This window comes from Salvelinus namaycush, chromosome 1, assembly GCF_016432855.1.
Source record: "Salvelinus namaycush isolate Seneca chromosome 1, SaNama_1.0, whole genome shotgun sequence".
NCBI classification, from domain to species: domain Eukaryota; kingdom Metazoa; phylum Chordata; class Actinopteri; order Salmoniformes; family Salmonidae; genus Salvelinus; species Salvelinus namaycush.
Window position 1 is genome coordinate 78,415,082 of NC_052307.1, and position 15,487 is coordinate 78,430,568.

Here is a 15,487-nt window from a genome sequence, read left to right on the forward strand (position 1 = left end):
AAAGCATGGCGGCCCCCAACATGAGCGTGGGTAAACCTACCGCGGACCGTTTACCGTGCAATACCACCAGTTTTCAGAAGAAATCACGAAGCAAACTAGTTTCAATACCTGGCACAAGACCTTCGATTCAAAATGGGCAACTTATTGTTTCGACTGGTGTCACATCTCTCGACTACGTGATTGGTCAGTCTGCCACGAATGTGTTGACAGCTAACTAACGCGAGTTGTTTTGCTATTTCTGATTGATTAAACTATAACAATAATCATTGTTTTAAATTGGTTAGTTTTAAAGGAATGTTATCGCTGTCACTATTCGACTGCATGTCCTCAACCACAGAGTCGCATGAAGGTAGCCGGCTAGCTTCACGTTATTTACTATAACATTCATGTAACGTCAACAATAATTCGTGTGCCCCATTTGAAACAACCGGCACACCTTCACGCCATAGTAAAGGTTGTCAGCTGTCTCTGGAGTATTCGTCGGTCATGGTACTGGGCACTCGTAACTAGTTTGCAGGTTTTTGTTCCAGTCCAACACTTATTCAACAATGAACTTGATTAGTTAGAGCTGGATCAAAAGCCTGCACTCCCAGTGGGTTCCCAGCACCACATTTTAAAATGAAAATACGAGTCGTGTTTCAGAGCAAGCAGTAATTTTTGCTTTTTAACACCTTTATATGAAACAGTCTTAAAACAGGCCTATCTAAGGACAAAATGTGAAATATGCTAATATTAATTATCTATGTTTTGTCAAATATATTTCAACAATCCTTCCTCCAAAGAGCCATTCTATGGATGAAATGTTGTGAAAATCCCCCCAAATCATGGTCTTTTTTCTCCTGCTTTCGTGAGGTATCACCCTGCATGTCAGACCTATGCTACACTTGGTTATCTGTAAATTATATGGTGTTGTCATGAACAAAAATCGAACTATTTGTAATATTTTTTTATTCTTGAAAAGGTGGTGGTTTAGCAGTTGGAACCCTTCTCCTCATAGGTAAGTCTAATTCTACATTTTCCATTGTACATTTAGACAATTTCTGAGTAGAGGTACTACTGTACCTTGTCCAAGATGTACTAGCCTAGGTAACCTACTCCTTTTAATATCCAAGAACCTTATGTTCAGACATAAACTGGCAGCCAAATCAGACAAATACTCTATCTAAACGGGAATCGATTCTCAATTGCGATACGGTTCTATAAGGCACTCTATGGGTGTCCCTCTTCCGTTACACACTGGTGATTGGAGAAGCTAAATAGCTCATTAGAACTGGTGTTCGCCTCTCTCTTCCGTAAACAAGCCGTAACATGAACTTTTTAATCGTGTTAAAAAGGTGTATAGTAATTTAATATTTTTCGATGATATGAAAGTAAAGTTCCAAAAGTTTCCAAAACCTAGTAAAGTTCCAAGCTAAGACTATTAATGTGTAGGCAGAGCGTCAGGACTGTTATACACATTGGCCGCGCCGTCGTCAATGTTTCAAATGAGAACCCAGGGATTATTGCAGTCACTATCTCCACCTGAAAGTACCCGAGACTGGTGTAAGGCAATGCTATGGCATTAGATTGTCCTTATCACTTAGATGACCTTTCATCTGTGCTTCTCACTTGCTTTAGTGGGTTCAGCAGAGGGCACTGCTTGTTTTTGACCAACAAGCAGAAAGCTGTTTTGCCTGACACCTGCTGTCCAAGTCCCTTAAAACAATACAGCCTTGTAGATAAGTTGTTGATAACCGGTAGATAAGTTGTGTTCCTTCCGATCACCCAGAAAGCGAATGATCTGGCCCTCATTGGTTGAGGTGTGTATAACCTAGCCTGGCAGTCAGATGTGTTTGTTCTTAGCCAACTCCCCCATCATGTTTGGCATGGCAAACAGTAGTGTAATGGAGGGTAAATGCATTTTACCCACCTTTTTTATTTTGTGTGATAATTTATTCCCCTTTTGCAGATAAAATAAAAATACATTTTAGAGCAATTTAGGGTGGTGTGTATATAATATTACTGGTCTCGGGCTCCCTAGGTGTATATAATATTACTGGTCTCGGGCTCCCTAGGTGTATATAATATTACTGGTCTCGGGCTCCCTAGGTGTATATGATATTACTGGTCTCGGGCTCCCTAGGTGTGTATAATATTACTGGTCTCGGGCTCCCTAGGTGTATATAATATTACTGGTCTCGGGCTCCCTAGGTGTATATAATATTACTGGTCTCGGGCTCCCTAGGTGTATATAATATTACTTGTTTCGGGCTCCCTAGGTGTATATAATAGTACTGGTCTTGGGCTCCCTAGGTGTATATAATATTACTGGTCTCGGGCTCCCTAGGTGTATATAATATTACTGGTCTCGGGCTCCCTAGGTGTATACAGTTGAAGTCTGAAGTTTACATACACCTTAGCCAAATACATTTAAACTCAGTTTTTCACAATTCCTGATATAACATTTTTACTTGGATTAAATGTCTTAGGTGTGTTAGGATCACCACTTTATTTTAAGAATGTGAGGTGTCAGAATAATAGTAGAGAGTGATTTATTTCAGCTTTTATTTCTTTCATCACATTTCCAGTGTGTCAGAAGTTTACATATACTCAATTAGTATTTGGTAGCATTGCCTTTAAATTGTATAACTTGGGTCAAACATTTCAGGTAGCCTTCCACAAGCTTCCCACAATAAGTTGGGTGAATTTTGGCCCATTCCTCCTGACAAAGCTGGTGTAACTGAGTCAGGTTTGTAAGGCCTCCTTGGTTGCACACGCCTTGTCAGTTCTGCCTGTTCTATAGGATTGAGGTCAGGGCTTTGTGATGGCCACTCCAATACCTTGACTTTGTTTTACTTAAGCCATTTTGCCACAACTTTGGAAGTATGCTTGGGGTCATTGTCCATTTGGAAGACCCATTTACGACCAAGCTTTAACTTCCTGACTGATGTCTTGAGATGCTGCTTCAATATATCCACATAATTTTCCTCCCTCATAATGCCATCTATTTTGTGAAGTGCACCAGTCCCTCCTGCAGCAAAGCACACCCATAACACGATGCTGCCACCCCCGTGCTTCACGGTTGGGATGGTGTTCTTTGGCTTGCAAGCATCCCCCTTTTTCCTCCAAACACAACAATGGTCATTATTGCCAAACGGTTCTATTTTTGTTTCATCAGACCAGAGGACATTTCTCCAAAAAGTACGATCTTTGTCCCCATGTGCAGTTGCAAACTGTAGTCTGGCTTTTTTATGGCTGTTTTGGGGCAGTGGCTTTTTTTTCGTAGTTCTTGGCTGATTTCCTTTGATTTTCCCATGATGTCAAGCAAAGAGGCACTGAGTTTGAAGTTATGCCTTGAAATACATCCACAGGTACACCTCCAATTGACTCAAATGATGTCAATTACTCTATCAGAAGCTTCTAAAGCCATGACTTAATTTTCTGGAATTTTCCAAGCTGTTTAAAGGCACAGTCAACTTAGTGTATGTAAACTTCTGACCCACTGGAATTGTGATACAGTGAATTATACGTTTAAAAATCTGTCTGTAAACAATTGTTGGAAAAATTGCTTGTGTCATGCACAAAGTAGATGTCCTAACCGACTTGCCAAAAATGTTGTTTGTTAACAACAAATTTGTGGAGTGGTTGAAAAACGAGTTTTAATGACTCCAACCTAAGTGTATGTAAACTTCCAACTTCAACTGTATAATATTACTTATCTCAGACTTCCATTAGCTTTGGTATGAAATAATAACAATCATGGAGATGGACTAATGAGCAGCTGGTTCCAGTCCCAGGTAGACAAACTGCCACTCTGCCATAGAGCAAGTCACTGACCCTGACTTCATCCGTCCATACCTCAGCTGCATTCATGGAAGCTGTGTTCAATTCAAAGCCATGTGGGTTGATTGGGATAAGAGAGTTTTCTGCTGTATGTGTTATTATTATTATCAAGTATTACAGGCTGTACAGTATTTTTGCTAGCTGGTGAGGTGAAGTAGCCTGGCTGGTATCTCCTTGAAGCTGTCATTTGTGTGTATCAACTGATATTAGGCCTATATTGCTTTGCCCTTCAAGTTATCCCCCCAATTGATGTGTGTGGCAGTGATTACAGTAGGTGTCCTGGAGGGTGGGTAGTTTGCCCCCGGTAATGTGTTGGGCAGACCACACCACCCTCTGGAGAGCCTTGAAGTTGCGGGCGGGGCAGTTTCCGAACCAGGCGGTGATACAGCCCAACAGGATGCTTTCAATTGTGCATCTAAAGATTTGTGAGGGTTTTAGGTGACAAGCCACATTTATTTAGCCTCCTGAGGTTGAAGAGGCTCTGTTGCGCCTTCTTCACCACACTGGTGGTGGTCCATTTCAGTTTGTCAGTGATGTGTACGCCAAGGATCTTGAAGCTTTCCACCTTCTCCACTGCGGTCCCGTCGATGTAGATATGGGGGTGCACCCTTTGCTGTTTCCTGAAGTCCACGATCATCTTCTTTTTTTTTGTTGACGTTGAGTGAGAGGTTGTTTTCCAGGCACCACACTCCCAGGGCCCTCACCTCCTCCCTCTAGGCTGTCTCGTCATCTTTGGTAATCAAGCCTACTACTGTTGTGTTGTCTGCAAACTTGATGATTGAGTTGGAGGCGTGCTTGGCCACGCAGTCGTCGGTGAACAGGGAGTACAGGAGGGGGCTGAGCACACACCCTTGTGGGGTCCCAGTGTTGAGGATCACTACCTGGGGGCAGCCTGTCAGGAAGTTCTGGACCCAATTGCACGGGGCGGGGTTCAGACCCAGTGCCTCGAACTTAATGATGAGCTTGGAGGGTACTATGGTGTTGAATGCTGAGCTGGAGGCGTGCTTGGCCACACAGTCAATAAACAATATTCTTACATATGTATTCCTATTGTCCAGATGGGATAGAGCAGTGTGCAGAGTGATGGTGATTGCATCGTCTGTGGATCTATTGGGGCGGTAAGCCAATTGAAGTGGATATAGGGTGGCAGGTAAGGTAGAGGTGACATGGACCTTGACTAGTCTCTCAAAGCACTTCATGATGACAGAGGTGAGTGCTACGGGGCGATATTCATTAAGTTCAGTTAGCTTTGTCTTCTTGGGTACAGGAACAATGGTGGCCATCTTGAAGCATGTGGGGACAGCAGACTGGGATAGGGAGAGATTGAATATGCCTGTAAACACACCAGCCAGCTGGTATGCGCATGCTCTGAGGACGCAGCTCGGGATGCCGTCTGGGCCGGCAGCCTTGCGAGGGTTAACACGTTTAAATGTTTTACGTTGGCCACGGAGGAGGAGATCCCACAGTCCTTGGTAGCGGGCCGCGTCGGTGGTACTGTGTTATCCTCAAATTGTGCAGTGAATGTGTTTAGCCTGTCCGGAAGCAAGACATCGGTCTCGGCGATGTGGCTGGTTTTCCTTTTGTAGTCCGTGATTGTCTGTAGACCCTGCCACATACGTCTCGTGTCTGAGCCGTTGAATTGCGACTCCACTTTATCTCTATACTGACGTTTAGCTTGTTTGATTTCCATGCGGAGTGAATAACTACACTGTTTATATTCTGCCATATAACCAGGCGCCTTGCTCTGGTTAAATGCGGTGGTTTACTCTTTCAGTTTCGCGCAAATGCTACCATCTATCCACGGGTTCTGGTTAGGGTAGGTTTTAATAGTCACAGTGGGTACTACATCTCCTATAAACTTCCTTATGAACTCAGTCACCGTATCCATGTATGCGTCTAGATTATTTTCGCAAGCTACCCGGAGCATATCCCAGTCCACGTGATCAAAACAATCCTGAAGTGTGGCTAACCATCTCCACCCCCCCTCCTCCACCATCTCCACCATTTCTACCCCCTTCAGCTACGTGAGACAGGGCCATTCCATCTCCATGTTAAAAGCCAAATCCTAGAGTTCACTCCCCTTTACAATCCCACGTCAAAATGAGCAAAATTAGAGCACCAAAAAAGGAAAACCTGTTAAGACAAAAAGGAATTCCCCCTCTGACTGTTCAGAGAGTGACTGATCTGTCCTGGGGTCCTGTGGTCACGACCCGCCAAGAGGTGACTCTGCCGCCTCATCCCTCCATACCCCCCCCCATCACTCCCCACTCTCTCTCTTCTTTTCTCAACCCCCTCCTCCTCAGCAGCCTAATGACTCCCTCAGGTTCTATTTGGAAGGGCTCCCATAGAAAGGCAGGGCACAATGGGCCTCATCTGGAGAGGGCCCATCTGGGAGGCTTTGTGGGCCCTGCTGAAAGCCACAAAGGTCCTGCTGACCTAGAAAGCCATCAATAAGAGGACAGGGAGCCCTACCGACGACAAATTGAAGAGGCAGGGAATTTCCTGGGCCATCCCGGGAGCTGTCCCATCATGGGTGAGGAATGAGGAGACAGGCCAGGAACGTCGGGGGGCGGGGAGGGAAGAACATTCTCCAGGTGTTTCTGGATGGCTCTGCGTTATTCCCGAGCTGTCGGATGTGATGTCAGCTGTATGGCTGTCACCTTTAACTGTCACTGTCCTTTGTGTGTGTGCCCACTGTCTGCCATTGTGTGTAGAGGCCAGAGACTGCTTTACAAAATGGTGGTTTGGGGCTGTGACAAGAAGCAGCAATGGCATGCTGGGTAGTGGTATGTGGGGGCATAGAATAAGGAAGTAGGAAGTGGGCCTACGTTGTGGTTCTGTGGTTGGGTGGTGGGTGCTTTGTGTGGTCTGAGGTAGTCCTCACTGTCACTCAGGACTTCAATACAGACGTAAATAAGACCAGAATGTAAGCTCTTCCAAGTGTTAGCCTCTTTTGTCCTGAAGCTGCAAACACAGCTCTCGGAGTTCCACTAGAATTAGGCCTGGTGTCTCACTGTTGTGTTGTGTTTAACATTTAGACTGCACGTCTTTTTGGATGTAAATGTCACCTGATGCCTTTTTATACACACCTAAACCAGCATTATCTTCTGAATTGAATAGTGTTCATATGAATTACACCAACAAACACAAGGCCATATGAAAAGCCATCATCACCATCATAATCCTGAGAGAACAACAGTGAATTAAAGTGAGCTGGATGTCAAGAAATTGGCTACCATTGAAATGAGTTAACTAGACTCACACATCAACAAAATAAACACACAACAGTCATTTCATTGGCGTGAAGAAACACTCCCGACTCTGAATGCATGGTTGAATTCCACATCCCTATGTCATTTAGCTGACAGGGGGCTCATACCTCCATGAGAACTCTGGTGAATCCTCCACACAGGATGTCCTATCCCCTCTTCAAGATGGTGGAGGAGATGATGTGTGGCTCACCCCTTTCTGTGAGAGGTGTGGCTGTCGTCTCATATGATTGGAAGCTCTGGTTCAGGAGATGACACCTGTGTCCCTGTGTCGTGTCCATTCTCCCCACCTCCCTCACTAAGAGTGACTGGTCATTACATCCATTCCAGACAGGCAGTGTGACAGATCCTCCTCTGTTGTGTTGTAATTAGGCTCAGCCAGGGAAACACTGTGGCTTTATGTGAACAGCGAATCCCGTCTTTTACTGTCAATGTATATAAACATTTAAACTTCATCACCTCTATGCTGTGTACATGATGTGTTTATAATGTCATTTGTTTCTTCCCTTTTTGAGACTAAAGTGGCAGTGATCTGTGTCAATGACGCTGTTCTCTGTGTAGGTAGGAGGACACTATGACAGTGGGACCTAACGTTACATTATGTGTGTTGTCTCTCAGAGGAGGACCGATATGACAGCTACTCTCGTATGCTACTCAAGTACTTCCTGGCAGAGGGGGTGGTGTGTGGACATGAACTCTACGTGGCGTCTGCCCTGGACCACCCCAATGACATCCTACAGGTGCGTGTGTGTGTGCATACGTGCGTGCGTTCATACTGTCAGTCTGTCCCACTGGGTGGACAGACTTCGAGGGTGGTGTGTGTTGGGGGGGGGGGGGGGGGGGTGTTGAGATGTTTCCGGATACATCACTCTGAAGGGGAGCGGAGCTCCTAAAGCTGTTTCCCGCTCGGCACCGCAGGAGGAGGGGAACTCCCATACTGATTGATAGTGGGAGGGGTCACAACTTAACCCCCTCTTTTCATATCAAAGGGTTTAGAGGAGGAGAGTAAGAGAGGAGGGAGGCCCCTGGTCTGGTATAATCAAATCATATTGGTCCCCAATTCAATCAATTGCAGAAAAGGAAAATTGCTGAGCCAGGAACTGTCCGGCAGTTTCTTTTCTCTGGGATTGATTGAACTGCGTCCCTAGAAAGATGGTGCCAATGGAGAAGTTCCAACCCAACTTTGCTATATAGTCACTTTTATTGTGTTTATCTTGACTTTTTTTGTCCAGAAAGTTCATACTATTATCACATACGACCACCAAGTACTTCTGGACATCAGATCCACAGTTACTGACCTCGATTTAACTTCAAACACGACTTCAACTCCGACTCAGCTTTTCCACTGATCGTACCGGACCCTATTCCTATTCCTACGCCGCAGGTGTAAACGCGGGAGATGCTGCAATGTTATGTCTTACTGAAACGTGGCTGGATGATGACACTATGCAGAAGGAATGGGCCAAAATACCAGCAACAGTGTGTGAAAACCTTGTGAAGACTTTTGACCTCTGTCATTGCCAACAAAGGGTATATAACAAAGTATTGAGATAAACTTTTGTTATTGACCAAATACTTATTTTCCACCATCATTTGCAAATCAATTCATTAAAAATCCTACAATGTGATTTTCTGGATTTTTTTTCCTAATTTTGTCTGTCATAGTTGAAGTGTACCTATGATGAAAATTACAGGCCTCTCTCATCTTTTTACGTGGGAGAACTTGCACAATTGGTGGCTGACTAAATACTTTTTTGCCCCACTGTACATACACCCTATACACACTCACTAGAATATATAAACACACAAGACTATATATACACACACACCGTATACACACTCACTAGACTATATATACACACTAGACTATATATTCACACACCCTATACACACTCACTAGACTATATATACACACTCACTAGACAAGACAATTCAACCATGAAGGCCTGATTCACGCAGTCTCCTCTGAACAGTTGATGTTGAGATGTGTCTGTTACTTGAACTCTGAAGCATTTATTTAGGCTGGAATCTGAGGTCCAGTTAACTCTAATGAACTTATCTTCTGCAGCAGTAGTAACTCTGGGTCTTCCTTTCCTGTGGCGGTCCTCATCAGAGCCAGTTTCATCATAGCGCTTGATGGTTTTTGCGACTGCACCTGAAGAAACTTTCAAAGTTCTTGAAATTTTCCGGATTGACTGACCTATGTGTCTTAAAGTAATGGACTGTCGTTTCTCTTTGCTTATTTGAGCTGTTCTTGCCATAATATGGACTTGGTCTTTTACTAAATATGTCTATATTCTGTATACCACACCTACCTTGTCACAATACAACTGATTGGCTCAAGCACATTAAGAAGGAAAGAAATTCCACAAATTAACTTAAGGCACACATGTTAATTGAAATGCATTCCAGGTGACTACCTCATGAAGCTGGTTGAGAGAATGCCAAGAGTGTGCGAAGCTGTCATCAAGGCAAAGGGTGGCTAGTTTTGAAGAATCTCAAATATAAAATATATTTTGATTTGTTTAACACCTTTTTGGTTACTACATGATTCCATATGTGTTATTTCATAGTTTAGATGTCTCCACTATTATTCTACAATGTAGAAAATTGAATTAGTAGGTGTGTCAACTTTCAACTGGTACTGTTTGTAAATGTGATATTTCAGTTTCAAACCTGTTTTTGCTTTGTCATTATGGGGTATTGTGTGTAGATTGATTAGGAAAATAAACAATTGAATCAATTTTAGAATAAGGCTGTAACGTAACAAAAAGTGGAAAAAGTGAAGGGGTCTGAATACTTCCTGATGCACGGTAGATCCATTCCTGTGTATTTTATTTGATCCCTGTTACTGTTAGATGTTTTTTATTGTTTAACTCTGCATTGTTGGGAAAGGCTTGTAAACATGCATTTCAATGTTAAGTCTACACCAGCTGTATTCAGCGCATGTGATGAATACAGTGATATGTGATTTAGAAGCTTTGGTGTGAACTGGTCATATTGGTGGTGTTGGTAAATACAGTGATATGTGATTTAGAAGCTTTGGTGTGAACTGGTCATATTGGCGGTGTTGGTAAATACAGTGATATGTGATTTAGAAGCTTTGGTGTGAACTGGTCATATTGGTGGTGTTGGTAAATACAGTGATATGTGATTTAGAAGCTTTGGTGTGAACTGGTCATATTGGTGGTGTTGGTAAATACAGTGATATGTGATTTAGAAGCTTTGGTGTGAACTGGTCATATTGGTGGTGTTGGTAAATACAGTAATATGTGATTTAGAAGCTTTGGTGTGAACTGGTCATATTGGCGGTGTTGGTAAATACAGTGATATGTGATTTAGAAGCTTTGGTGTGAACTGGTCATATTGGCGGTGTTGGTAAATACAGTGATATGTGATTTAGAAGCTTTGGTGTGAACTGGTCATATTGGTGGTGTTGGTAAATACAGTGATATGTGATTTAGAAGCTTTGGTGTGAACTGGTCATATTGGCGGTGTTGGTAAATACAGTGATATGTGATTTAGAAGCTTTGGTGTGAACTGGTCATATTTGTGGTGTTGGTAACCCTACACTGTGCTTCTGGGCTCCACGTTGGTTTACCAGACTCTTGGTGGAGCCTACGTCATAGCTATGTGTCTGACGTGTGTGAGATGTGTATGAATCAAGGTCAAGCTTGTGTGTGTGTGTGTGTGTGTGTGTGTGTGTGTGTGTGTGTGTGTGTGTGTGTGTGTGTGTGTGTGTGTGTGTGTGTGTGTGTATATTACAGTGAAGTTCGTGTTAGAGGAGGTGTCTGAGGGGACTGTCTGTGTCTGAACTCTGAAGGGCAGGTTGCTCAGTCCTGTGTTTTCCATGTCAGTCTCTCTATCTAGCTCTCTCTCTGTCTCTGTCTCTCATTTCAATTTAAGGGCTTTATTTGCATGGGAAACATATTGTTTACATTGCCAAAGCAAGTGAAATGGATAAACAAAAGTGAAATAAACAATGAAAAAATGAACAGTAAACATTACACTCACACAAGTTCCAAAATAATAAAGAATTTCAAATGTCATTATGTACAAAAGGGGAAATAAATAAACATAAATATGGGTTCTATTCTCTCTCTCCCTCTGTCTCTATCTCTCATTCTCTTTCGCAATCTATTTCCATCTCTCTCTCCATTCCCCCCTCTCCGTGGCTTATTAAACCTGTCTACTCAGGTGTGTGTGTGTGTTAGACAGTCCCCCTCCTCTCAGGTTCCATCCCATTTGTAACAGACTCAGTCAGCTCTCTGAGAGATGTGCTCCGAGACCTGTCTAGTCAGTGTCTACTAATTGATTTAACCTCTGTGTCTCTGTCTGGAGGGACATGCCACTGTTAATGAGAAAACAACATGACACCTCATATACACCAGCTTCCTAGTCTACTACATGACAAGGACTCTTGTTTCACATAGTAACACAAAATGTATGTCTTGATTCATATTATTTGCCATCATGCTGAATTCCACACCATACAGCTTGAAGACTGAATAAAATACAATAGTGTATAAACAATACAATTCTGTTATTATCTGTAGGAGCTCCCCGCCCCCATCCTGGATGACATCGCCAGCCCCAAAACAGTGGAGGACCAGGCAAAGTCATGTGACCCTGAGAGTCAGGACGCCATGAAGATCGCCTGGCGCTACCAGCACCTGCCAAAAGTACAGGTAAACGTGTGTGTGTAGGCAGTCAGGGCATGGGGTCACAGGTCTAGCTCTTGGTTCTATGGGCGTGACGATTGTCTTCACCACTAAATCCATCAGCTCCTAAACTCCTAGCCTGTCCATTCAGAGCTGGTGGAGATTACTCACACTTAGCTGCTGCTAGGTGGGCCCTGTCGACACACCCACACATACATACACACCCTGCCTAGCCTGGGAAACCAGGGTACCTGCAGCCCATCTAATGGCACGCCACCCGCCTTAACCCTCATAACCCAGATCTGTTCCTCTGTCCCCTCTTAAATCCCTGTCTATCCCCTTACCAGGGGCGCTGGCAATGCACTCTTTCTTCCACTCTAAGGAATGGTGACCCCCTCCATCCTCCTGTCCTCCCCTCTCTCCCCTGCCCAGGCTATAATCCACATCGCTATGTGGATTAACAGCACACAGCAAGTCCCTGGAGATCTCTCTTTCTCTGTCTCTCTCTGGAAACGTCTTTATCTCTGTGTCTTTCCCTCACCTCTCCCCCTTCCCCACCCTCCCAAACCAGACTTTACAAACCAAACTACCAATAAGCCCCAGCCAGAGGATTTACATCCCAAATTCACTCCCCGAGTCCCCCTCTACCCCCATTCCCCCTACACACCTCTCCTGCCAACCCTCTCCGAGTCGCCCTGTCCAATGAAGACATCAGATCAAAGGTGAGGCGGCCGGGACGGGCCTCGAACACTAAGCGGTTCTCCCCTTGCTTACAAAGAGAAGATGAGCCCCTGACCCCTCCCCCTCTGACTCGCCCATCCTGTCAGGAGAGGGGCACACCGGGGGCCCTAATCCAGATTAGTGGTAGATTTAAGAGCCCATCTGACAATGGGGCCCCTGGCTGTTTTCACTGGGGAGAGCAGGGCTACAGAACTTTCCCTTTCACCCAGGAGAAAACATCCTCCTACTCTCCCTCAGACCCAGACACGGCTGTTTTCACAGCCACAAGTGGACGGTTACGTGGAGACATGATTAATATGGTGGTTGTAGTAGTTTAACTTCTCTGCAAGTTTTTATTTGATCAAACAGGATTTTGAAACACTTGTATGAACTATGAGCAGGTCATTCATTTAAATGTATCATACTCTACTTGTTGAAAGTGAGAACGTTTCACACTTACGAAGTAGGATTATCTACCCTATGTGATCAACAGCAGTGTCAAATGGATATACACGGCTTTTCTCTCAACACTAACTGTTGACCCTCAGACGGCCCTGGCGTCCTCGTCGAGGTTCGGACACTACTACGACGTCTCCAAGACAATGGACCCTGAGATCTGCCAGGCGGCCAGGTGCCACGGCTTCTACCTTCCAGAACACTCCACCGCTGTGACATCACCCACCGCCACCGGGCAGAGGTAACCCGGCAACCCCTGAACACTACCCCACCCTTATCTCTTCATGGTGCTCAGTATTATTTACACAATATATAATGCAAGTGTACTGTATGTCTAAGAGAACTTAGTCAAAACCTGAGGAGCTCACCCTACAACCTGAGGAGCTCACCCTACAACCTGAGGAGCTCACCCTACAACCTGAGGAGCCAACCGTGCTATGACCGTAACACACATATTTAGTAGTATACTTATCACGTTTTGGAAGCATCTAAGAGACACTATTGTCATATCTTAGAGAAGCTTTTGGATTAGGTTGGGATTAACCTACAGTCTGAAGAGTAATTGTAGATGGGCAGTGCTTAGATAGTTACTCTAAACCCCCCCACCCCCCATCAGATCAGGATGGTCTATTATGGTCAGTTTCCTGACGTTTATAACCAGCTAATAAAGCTTATAACCAGCTAATAAAGCCTGTATAAAACAGGGTCAGTCTCTAGGTAGGTAGGCTAGTAGGCTGACACGAGACATTCAGCAGAGTAAAGGGCGTTGGTGGTGAATGTAGAGGGACCGTTTGCTGTGAGTTTGTTTTGTTCAACGTTGAGTGTGCTTAGGGTTCAGAGGTCAGGCACACTATTTACATTAGAGAGAGCGGCGAGACCAATACAAGCGCATACACACACACAGTCAGACACCGAGTCAGACACGCTTGGCAAACAGGCCAATCTGGAGCGGAGATGAGGTTTTATAGAACCCCTCTGCTTTCATATCTGCAAACAGACAGTCTTTAACTCTGGACCATGCAAACGTGAGTGAGTGAGTGTGTCTGGCTAATTTCAGTTGAATCATATTTACTATCACTGAGCAGTGTTGAGTAAATCATTGTCATAGGAAATCTTTTTTATTTTGTCCTTTACGTTGTTTGACAGAATCCATTTTTCTCCTGTTGTTCTGTGGGTTAGTAATTAAGTCTGACAGTGGCATTGCCATCATAGTGGCACTGCCCATCAGGTTTTCTGAATAGGACACTGATCTGCCAGACAACATGACAGCTAGTCAGCAGGAAACTATACCTGCACTGCTCACACACACACACACACACATACAGACATACACACACACACACATACAGACATACACACACTCCCTAGCCTCTCCTCTTGCACGTGGCCACCACCCCATGTTGCTACCCTGGCTGTTAAATTGCTCCGTTTCACTCGCTGGCATAATTGGCACAAATTGCTCTCTAGGTGATACAGCCCCTGTTGTTGAAGACCATGCCTCCCCTCTCTCTCCTTTCTCCTTAGAGTGGAGGGGGAGGGAGGTAGCATTGAGCTAATGTGGCCTCCCTGAGTATGATACTAATTAGCACATGCGCTAGCCCCCGTGGCTAAGCACCTAGCCCTCAGCACCACCTGAATGGAGGGTGCTCAGTGGGGGCGGACGAAGCACAATGCCCTCAAACACAATGGCCACCAAGTGGAGGAAGCCAGCCCGGGGCTGCCTCTGGCTCCAGGAGGAGGGAAGGAAAGCTGGTGGAATGGTTCTGCTATGAACCCCTGCAGGGTCAGAAGGCACCATTGTTTTTGTTAATGATGAACAATCGAAGGCAATGTGTTTGTTCTATGTGTAGCTATATGAGGAAGTGTGTACTGTGTGTGCCTGGTGTTTGTTTAGGCATACGTATATGTGCCTGCTGTCTGGCAGAAGGTGTGTGTCTGTCTGTTCCCCTGTGGGTAAGAATGTTCTTTAGTTCTGTTAGCCTGTAATTGCTGGCTAGCGTAACGACCTACTGTAAGACTCAATGGACAGTGGTTGTTACTATAGCCAGCTGATCTTAAGGAAGGATTTCTGTGTAAAATGACAGGGTTAACTTTACCCTGGCCATGATGTTGGCACATGGTTGACTTGGCAGGAGGTTATGTCAGGGTGGTTTGTGGTTATTAGGGAGAGGCACAGATCTATTGTGAGTGACTTGTGTTCCTTGTCAACGGTGCACATCTTACCCTTCATTAACCATTCAAACACTGTGCCCATCCAATCGTAACCAGCAACCCATTAAATAACCCTTCTCAGCTAGTGTGTGTGTGTCACTACACCTCCAATCGGACCCTCAGGGAGCTGACAGGCGACCAGGTTTTAATTAGATTACCTGAATAAATGAATTGAAACTCTTGATAAGGCTCCTCTATTATATTCATCTGCTCTAGTGGTCATTGTAAAGCCCTGTCATGGGGGATAAGGACCATTTGACTTCGTCTGTTGAGACTTGATACCTGTCCTGCAATAACCTCATGTTCTCTTCCCTCTTTCTCCGCTCCTCCTCCTTCCCTCTCTTTACC

At 44.6% G+C, this 15,487-nt stretch overlaps 1 protein-coding gene across 1 annotated transcript; it reads left to right on the forward strand.

The window, feature by feature from the left end:
* The first annotated feature begins 13 nt into the window (after positions 1–13).
* Positions 14–13,173, forward strand: LOC120053075 (elongator complex protein 4-like). The gene is made up of 5 exons (XM_039000327.1): positions 14–183; positions 962–997; positions 7,710–7,831; positions 11,648–11,779; positions 13,021–13,173. The coding sequence occupies exons 1-5, from the start codon at positions 21–23 to the stop codon at positions 13,171–13,173; spliced, it is 606 nt and encodes a 201-aa protein (XP_038856255.1). The 5' UTR covers positions 14–20.
* The last annotated feature ends 2,314 nt before the right edge of the window (positions 13,174–15,487 follow it).